Source organism: Leucoraja erinacea, chromosome 38 (assembly GCF_028641065.1).
Source record: "Leucoraja erinacea ecotype New England chromosome 38, Leri_hhj_1, whole genome shotgun sequence".
Classification (NCBI taxonomy): Eukaryota; Metazoa; Chordata; class Chondrichthyes; order Rajiformes; family Rajidae; genus Leucoraja; species Leucoraja erinaceus.
Genome location: NC_073414.1, coordinates 11,192,303 through 11,201,981, shown reverse-complemented (window position 1 = coordinate 11,201,981; position 9,679 = coordinate 11,192,303). Strand labels below are relative to the sequence as shown.

Below are 9,679 nucleotides of genomic sequence, written 5' to 3'. Positions count from 1 at the left end.
GGGTCCAGTCACTACACAAGTTGAGGCTTGACAACATGGTGACCACCCCAGATCAGATCACATTCATCCTACAGGGTCTGGTGAAACAAAGCAGGCCAGGAACAGCTAATCCACTAGTGGTATTCCGGGCCTACCCACCAGAGCCACGGTTGTGTGTCGTGACCCATCTATAACATTACATAGACACAACCCACAATATCAGAGGGAGTGAAAAAGCCTTATGGGTCAGCCACAAGAAACCTCATGGCCGGGTAACGAGCCAAACCATTTCAAGATGGCTCAAACAGGTACTGAAAGCTGCCGGGATAGATTCTAATATATTTAAATCTCATTCCACTAGGGCAGCATCTACATCAACGGCCGAGAGAATGGACGTACTGATTGACCATATTCTGAATACAGCAGGGTGGTCGAGGGAAACGACATTCAGAACTTTTCATAATAAGCCATTGATGAAACCTGATTTATTTGCAGAAAAGGTATTACAAGCTGCAAATATTTAATTTAAGCCCGGGGGAGCAATTTATTTTTTGTTATTGTTAATAAATACCTTTTTGTTTCTTGAAAAACAGATTCATTGGTTGATTACGATAACACTTCCTCCCTCAAGAACTTCGGCAGTGAGTGAAATAAAACTGTTACACGGTTTGAAATCACAGAGCTTTGGAGTCTTCACGTAGTCACTCACGTGACTCCGAAGTAAAATAGTAAGATTAAACGAGAACTTACCAATTTGAAGTTTGATCTGTATTTAATGAGGAGTTACGATGAGGGATTACGTGCCCTCCGCTCCCACCCTCATTATATGGAACAAACTAATAATTGATGTCTCCTTTTCTTTACTATGTTTACTTCAAATAACTGTGTCTATCTGTGATTCCACACCGCTGCTTGGAAGTATGCCGCGCCTGCGCACTGAGCGGGTTCTTCACGTAATCCCTCATCGTAACTCCACATAAAATACAGATCAAACTGGTAAATTCTCGTTTAATCTTACTATTTTTTGTATGTTCTGAAGTGTGCCACATTCATATAATGAACACAAAGATCGTCCTCTAATATATTCCGTGAATTGAGTTTATTCAGTTATTTACTTATCTGTTGCAAAAAAAAGTATTAATTCCCCGATGTCTCGTGGAATTAATTCACACAGTGAACATTTTCCACTTGGGTCGGGATGTAGAGACTAGGGATTCGGGGAGTGATTTGTAGTGGACCCGTTTTTAGGTTATTGTTTAAAATATTTATCATTGGCGGGATTTTCAAATTTCAGGCCCCACAGGAAGACTGCTCGTTATTGTCCGCGCTTTTCTGTAACTGCCTGTTCATTGGAGATTGAGGCAGCTTTCTGATTAGACCGTTTCGTGTCACCACCGGGGATGCATCGTTGTTCCACCAATCATTAACGTCCCTCCGCATTCCTCCAGAAGGTATAAGAAGGGCGAGTGCGGCAGGATGACCTCATTCTGTCTGCGTCGCTATTTGGAAATGTCTGGACGAGGAAAAACCGGCGGCAAAGCTCGGGCCAAGGCCAAGTCTCGCTCATCCCGGGCCGGGCTGCAGTTCCCGGTGGGCCGTGTCCACAGGCTCCTGAGAAAGGGCAACTATGGTGAGCGGGTGGGTGCTGGAGCCCCGGTCTATCTGGCTGCTGTGCTCGAGTATCTGACGGCTGAAATCCTGGAGTTGGCCGGCAACGCGGCCCGGGACAACAAGAAGTCCCGCATCATCCCCAGACATCTGCAGTTGGCCGTCCGTAACGACGAGGAACTCAACAAGCTGTTGGGAGGGGTGACCATCGCCCAGGGCGGGGTGTTGCCCAATATCCAGGCCGTGCTGTTGCCCAAGAAAACAGGTGGAACCAACAAGTAAACGAGAGAATCTGAACCCAGTGACGAAAGGCTCTTTTCAGAGCCACTCACATTGTCTGTGGAAGGGCTGACCAGCGACAGGGGTGAGCGCGGGGAACGTGTAATAAAAGCGTTTGTTGTTCATAATGAAACGAGTGTTATGTGTGACATGTGATTTACAATACAGACGCCATCGCAAATTTTAAGAAACATTTAAGTATATGGATGGTACAGGTACACGGAATGAATAGATTAAGAGGGATATAGGCCAAACGCAGGCAGGTGGGACTAGTGTAGATGGTCGGCGTGGGCAAGTTTGGCCGAGGTGCCTCTTTCCACACTGACCACAGGGATTTGTGATTGGTTATAGGTTCAATTTCATATAGTGTAGGAAGGAACTGCAGATGCTGGATTACACCGAAGATAGATGTGTGAAGAAGAGTCGACCCGAAACATCACCTATTCCTTTTGTTCAGAGATACTGTGACCAGGTTTTTGTGTTTATCTTCAATTTTATATTGCCTACCAATTTCACCGTATTTTAGAAAGCAATATTTGTCCTGCATCTGAGCATCTGCCCCAGAACAGGGGAGCGTTTATCTTGAGCCAATTTGGCCAAAATTGTAATAACAAGTACTTTTCCTGAAAGTCAACCCTGGTGACCATGTGGATTTTTCTGACTGTACCTAGCCTTGGTTTCTGCTTGTTTTTCATCCAGCCATTTCCACTGACTTCCACACATGGAACAAGGAAACCGTCTTGTCACTATCTGAATAACTAGGAATCGAGGGAAATATTTTCTTACAATTCTGAATATTATTCGATCTCTATCAATGAACAGGCCTGGCTGAAAGGTTTAGATGGAGTGGATGTGGAGAGGATGGTTTCACTAATGGGAGAGTCTAGGCCATAGCCTCAGAATAAAAGGATGTACCTTTTAGATAGGAGATGAGAAGGAATTTATTTAATCAGAGGGTGGTGAATCTGGAATTCATTGCCACAGAAGGCTGTGGAGTCCAAGTCATTGGGTATTTTTAAAGTGGAGATTATTATTATTATTATTATTATTATACTTTATTTCAGATTCAAGGTCCATACAAGAGATGACATTACATAAAATACATTACATATAAAAACATAATAAAATGCATATAAAAGCATAGTAAATTACTTACAAGAGCATCATAAATTATATGCAAAAAATACAATACATGATTTAAAATCCAGAATAAAAAGAAAGATCGGTGTCCTAGAATGGGACAACTATACCAATGTCTCCACAACAGGGATTGGTAGCGTGTAGTGCTAAACCTTGTGTTTGATAAAACACACATTTTCAGAGTAATTAATCCTGCAAATAAATGTATACATATGATTTCTTAGGATAGCTTCTAAAGTACTGACTCCTGCAGCCACAAACATTTCACTAGCACTACTAGGTTTCCTTAGCAGTATTCTCATGGCATCATTCTGTAACCTTGTCTTTCTGTAGTTTGACCACAGGTGTGCAGTATAGGGTGATTTCATGAAAGGTCACTGGAGCGTAGATCCGCACCCACGTGACCGAAAATCTGAAGTGGAGGACATGCTATACATCCGGTACATGTTAGTGAATGGGAAAACATGTACTTTCACACCCGTTAAAAACATCGAAAACGGCCAGTTTTCGAGCTGCAATTTACTGTGCCAGTCGGGGTGACCGTGAGGCACAGCTACCTAAATTTACAGCCCCAAAAAAAGATAGAAACTAAGGTAAATTCAAGGGGGAGCTGAAGGTGCAAATCCAGTGGAAATGCTTATCGGACATTTGCCGTGGAGATTTAAAGATCCAAAATATCGGGAATTATCGTGTTTGTTCGCTGCATTTCATCAAAAGTAAGGCATTATTGACTTTTGTATCTTTATTGATGAAATGCAGCGAGCAAACGCAATAATTCCCGAAATTTTGGATCTTTAAATCTCCACGGCAAATGTCCGCTGGTCATTTCCGCTTGATTTGCACCTTCAGCTCCCTCTTGATTTTACCTTAGTTTCTATCTTTTTTTTGGACTGTAAATTTAGGTAGCTGTGCCTCACGGTCACCCCGACTGGCACAGTAAATTGCAGCTCAAAAACTGACCATTTTCGATGTTTTTAACGGGTGTGAAAGTGCGTGTTTTCCCATTCACTAACATGTACCGGATGTATAGCATGTCCTCCACTTCAGATTTTCGGTCACGTGGGTGCGGATCTACGCTCCAGTGACCTTTCGTGAAATCACCCTATAGAGTGGTGTGTAATAAGCTCTAAACAGCGACATCTTCACCACATCTGTACAGGCACCAAACTTATGCAAGAGAATATTCACCTGTACATACAGCATACGTCGTTGCCTATAAATATCCTCATCGTCTGTCATTTGTTCTGTAATAAAATGTCCAATATATTTTACCTTATTACAGACACTAAGATTATTATCAGACAATTTGAAATCAGAACATTTTAGACATTTATCCGCTTTGGTTCTACAGATCATAACAGCACTCTTACCAGCATTATATTTAATGTCATGTTCCACACCATACACAGAACATATAGTAAGGAGCTGCTGGAGACCAGTGCTAGATGGACTAAAGACCACAAGATCATCTGCATACATAATATGGTTCACTAAAGTATTACCAATCAGCACCCAGTATTACAGGCTTTCAATTGCTTGGACAGATCATCAATATAAAGATTAAAAAGGACTGGGGACAAAATTCCCCCTTGTCTAACACCATTGCTAACCCCAAATGGGGCTGACACCCTATTCCCCCATTTAACTTGCATGCACAATGCCAAGCTCAGGCCTGTTCAGCCAATTAATTATCAAACTGAACCTGATATCAAGTTCATTTCCATACCTGGTCACATTAGTCTTCAGTTCCCTCTTGCCCACAAGGAGCTTCGCTTGTACTTGTATTTTACAAATGGACATCATCATTTTCTGGGGGAGTGGATACTCTCTATTCAGATATATCGGAGAGAATAAATTATGTCTCATCTCAGTCACTCCAAGGTGAATTCATATTCAACTGAGCAGCGAGCTTTATTCCCTGCGCTCTGGCCCAAACGCAGGCCACAACACTTGTACGACAGAACCCGGATGGTCATTTAGCGAGAATAGTGAGTGCCCCTAGCACCAGCCGGTACACTCATTCCCCCCGCAGCAGGCGCAGTGCTTGATCCAATGACTCCAACCCTGCACGGCTCATAATAGAGCCGGACAAATGTCCCTTCTGGCCAGAGCCCTTCTTGACAGAATCTTCATTAGTACAGGTGTCAGGGGTTATGGGGGAAAGGCAGAAGGTTGGAGTGACTCAGCAGGTCAGGCAGCATCTCTGGGGGACATGGATAGGTGACATTTCGGTCGGGACGCTTCCCCTTCCTGCGCTGTCTGACATTCTGACATCCCTCCATCACCGCTCGCTCCCCCCCCACCTTCCCCTTTCGCTCTCTCTAGTCCATATGGAGCGAGCGGCTGGCAGCACTACAAAAGCTCCCCCCACTACTGGCAAAATCCCGACAGTGACATAGAACAGAACAAAAACAGGCCCTTTGGTCCATGATGCCTGTGCCAAGCATAATAACTAGATAAATTAATCTGATTTGTGTGATCCACATCCAACCATTTCTTGCATATCTACGTAACTATCTAAAATCCTCTGTGCTACCAGTGACCGCTGCAAGAAGGCAGCTGACAACCAGGGAAACATAGAAAATAGAAAATAGGTGCAGGAGTAGGCCATTCGGCCCTTCGAGCCTGCAACACCATTCAATATGATCATGGCTGATCATCCAACTCAGTATCCTGTACCTACCTTCCCTCCATACCCCCTGACCCCTTTAGCCACAAGGGCCACATCTAACTCCCTCTTAAATATAGCCAATTAACTGGCCTCAACTACCTTCTGTGGCAAAGAATTCCAGAGATTCACCACTCTCTGTGTGAAAAATGTTTTCCTCATCTCGGTCCTAAAAGATTTCCCCCTTATCCTTAAACTGTGACCCCTTGTTCTGGACTTCCCCAACATCGGGAACAATCTTCCTGCATCTAGCCTGTCCAACCCTGTAGATGATATGTGCATGTACCTTTAATATAGTTAGCTCACCACTCCCCATATCACAAGTATAATTACAACCTCCCCACCCACTGCTCTTAAGAATTTTGTACGTTTCTAGCGAGTACAAGCCGAGTCTATCTAGTCTTTCTTCATATGAAAGTCCTGACATCCCAGGAATCAGTCTGTTGAACCTCTCTGTACTCTATGGCAAGAATGTCTTTCCTCAGATTTGGAGACCAAAACTGTACTCAATACTCCAGGTGTGGTCTCACCAAGACCCTGTACAACTGCAGTAGAACCTCCCGGCTCCTATACTCAAATCCTTTTGCTATGAATGCTAACATACCATTCACTTTCATCACTGCCTGCTGCACCTGCATGCCTACTTTCAATGACTGGTGTACCATGACACCCAGGTCTTGTTGACACCCACCTCACATTTATCCACATTATACTGCATCTGTCATGCATTTTCCCACTCACCCAGCCTATCCAAGTCACCTTGCAGCCTCCTAGCATCCTCCTCACAGCTAACACTGCCACCCAGCTTCGTGTCATCCGCAAACTTGGAGATGTTGCATTCAATTCCCTCGTCCAAATCATTAATATATATTGTAAATAGCTGGGGTCCCAGCACTGAGCCTTGCGGTACCCCACTAGTCACTGCCTGCCATTGTGAAAAGGACCCGTTTACTCCTACTCTTTGCTTCCTGTTTGCCAGCCAGTTCTCTATCCACATCAATACTGAACCCCCAATACTGTGTGCTTTAAGTTTGTATACTAATCTCATATGTGGGACCTTGTCGAAAGCCTTCTGAAAGTCCAGATATAGGACATCCACTGGTTCTCGATTATCCACTCTACTAATTACATCCTCGAAACATTCTATATGATTTACCTTTCATAAATCCATGCTGACTTTGTCCCATGATTTCACCACTTTCCAAATGTGCTGCTATCCCATCTTTAATAACTGATTCTAGCAGTTCCCCCACTACCGATGTTAGACTAACTGGTCTGTAATTCCCCATTTTCTCTCTCCCTCCCTTTTTAAAAAGTGGGGTTACATTAGCTACCTTCCAATCCTCAGGAACTACTCCAGAATCTAAAGAGTTTTGAAAAATTATCACTAATGCATCCACTATTTCTGGGGCTACTTCCTTAAGTACTCTGGGATGCAGCCTATCTGGCCCTGGGGATTTATCGGCCTTTAATCCATTCAATTTACCTAACACCACTTCCCGGCTAACCTGGATTTCACTCAGTTCCTCCATCTCATTTGACCCCCGGTCCCATGCTATTTCCAGCAGATTATTTATGTCTTCCTTAGTGAAGACAGACCCAAAGTAGTTATTCAATTGGTCTGCCATGTCCGTGTTCCCCATGAACAACTCACCTGTTTCTGACGGCAAGGGACCTACATTTGTTTTAGCTAATCGTTTTCTCTTCACATATCTATAAAAACTTTTGCAGTCAGTTTTTATGTTCCCTGCCAGTTTTCTTTCAGGAAAGACCTAGTGACAGCCTGGAGAGACTGCTGACCGGAGAGAATAGACCCCACCGGGGCTGGCATGGGCTAGCTCCTCATGCCAGCAGGATCCATCGCTAATCAGTGTTTTGGCTCCACCCCTATATTGCTACGGAAGGAATCGACTATGAATAAGACAACTAGCACAGCAATTGACAGAGCAGCAGCCCCGGCAGGACATAAGCTACGAAGCTGCATCTGTGACTGGGAAAAGATAACATCAGAGAAGGGTCTCAAGATCCACCAGGGCAGGAATAAGTGCCTGAGAGAGCTTGGTGTGGGGCTTCGCAATGACCATTACTTTCTAAGAGGTAGGTCAAATCAGTCGAGTGAAGCTCAGTGGCAGGATGACCACCACAGTCCACAGGGTATCAGCACCCCAGGCCAAGCTCAACCAAGTACTGTCCCTTCACCAGACACAAGTCCAGATCCCAACCAGCCACAGTCAGCGGTAGAGAGGAAGAAGGAAGGAAAAAAGCCGAATGGAGCAGTCACTGGCTGTGGCTGAAGAGAAAAGATGATGTCTGGGCTGCCACGTGACCATCTAGAGGCCACCAGTGTCTGATCACCCTACGGTGGGCCTGCCTCGACTGAGGGTGTCTTGTGATAAAAGGCCGAAATACCCAGTGACGTTGAGGTACACAACTGAAGATGTGTCTGATTGGTAGCAAAATCACCTAGTGGTCACCCCCAAGAATATCAAATGTCAATTGTAGTGAAAAACCGTAGGGATTGTAACATCCAGTGCTATTTATCAATCATCAGCCTCCAGCACCATCCCCGGCAGCATGTTCCAGGCACCCAACAATTTCTGTGTAAAAAAAAAACTTGCTCCACTAATCTCCTTTAAATGTTGCCCCTTTCATCTGTAAGCTTGGCCCTCTAGTCCTTAACATTTCCATCCTAGTAAAAAGGTTCTGACTGTCTACCCTATCGAGGCCTCTCATAAGCTTATTTACCTCTACAAGGTTTTCACTCAACATTTGGCGCTCAAAAAAAAATGGTGGTGGCAGACAGGGCAACACGGTGGCACAGTGGTAGAGCTGCTGCCTTACAGTGTCAGAAACCCGGGTTCAATCCCAACTTCGGGTGCTGTCTGTACGGTGTTTGTACGTTCTCCCCATGACTCGTGGGTTTTCTCTGAGATCTTCGGTTTCCTCCCGCACTCCAAAGACGTCCGGGTGTGTAGGTTAGTTGGCTTGGTATCAATGTAAATTGTCCCTAGTGTGTGTAGGATTGTATTAAGGTGTGGGGATAGCTTGTCGCTGCGGACTCGGTGGGCTGAAGGGCCTGTTTGCGCGCTGTATCTCTAAACTAAACTAAAAACAATCCAAATTTGATCAACTTCTCCCTCTAATCCAGGCAACATTCTGGCAACTCACAACTGCACCGTGTTCAAAGATGGTACATCTGAACTGCCCACAGTACACTACTCCAAATATGGCCTAATCAAAGTCTTATAGAGCTGCAACATCACTTCAGCATCATTGGTGCAGCTCGCAGATCCTGACATACCCCATATGGGACTTCATGGCTTCTCCAGACTGATGGAGATTGTCACAGATACAAAGCTGGCCGCCCGCTATGACGAGGAGGTCAAGAAACTGCTGGGAGGGGTGACCATCACTCAGGGCAGTGTGCTGCCCAATATCCAGGCCGTGCTGTTGCCCAAAAACCCTGAGGCAGCTAGCAAGTGCAGCAACAAATTACACCCAATGTACCTATTTCTTACTATTCTGAAGAAGGGTTTCGGCCCGAAACATTGCCTATTTCCTTCGCTCCATAGATGCTGCTGCACCCGCCGAGTTTCTCCAGCTTTTTTGTGTACCTATTTCTTACGTTCCTAAGTTAAAGGAGCAGAATTAGACCATTCGGCCCATCAAGTCTACTCTGCCATTCAACTATGGCTGATCTATCTTTCCCTCTTAACCCTATTCTCCTGCCTTCTTCCCATAACCCCTGACACCCGTACTAATCAAGAATCTAATGGCATCCACAGCCCTTTGGCAATGAATTCCACAGATTCAGGCTAATGAAATTCTTCTTCATCTCCTTTCTAAAGGTACGTCCTTTTACTGAGGCTGTGACCTCTGGTCCTAGACTCTCCCACAGGTGGAAACATCCTCTCCACAGCCATTCTATCCAGGCCTTTCACTATTCAGTAAGTTTCAATGAGGTCTCCCCTCAACCTCCTAAACACCAGCGAGTACAGGCCCAGT

The 9,679-nt window shown here is 44.8% G+C and overlaps 1 protein-coding gene across 1 annotated transcript; it reads left to right on the top strand.

The window, feature by feature from the left end:
• Positions 1–1,433: 1,433 nt before the first annotated feature.
• LOC129714280 (histone H2A-like) lies at positions 1,434–1,999 on the top strand. Its single transcript, XM_055663836.1, has one exon. It carries the CDS (start codon positions 1,456–1,458, stop codon positions 1,867–1,869), a length of 414 nt encoding a protein of 137 aa, XP_055519811.1. The 5' UTR covers positions 1,434–1,455; the 3' UTR covers positions 1,870–1,999.
• The last annotated feature ends 7,680 nt before the right edge of the window (positions 2,000–9,679 follow it).

Bases quoted from the DNA above. Each gene is read 5' to 3' on its own strand.
- LOC129714280 (XM_055663836.1), top strand. From the start codon at position 1,456: ATGACCTCATTCTGTCTGCGTCGCTATTTGGAAATGTCTGGACGAGGA.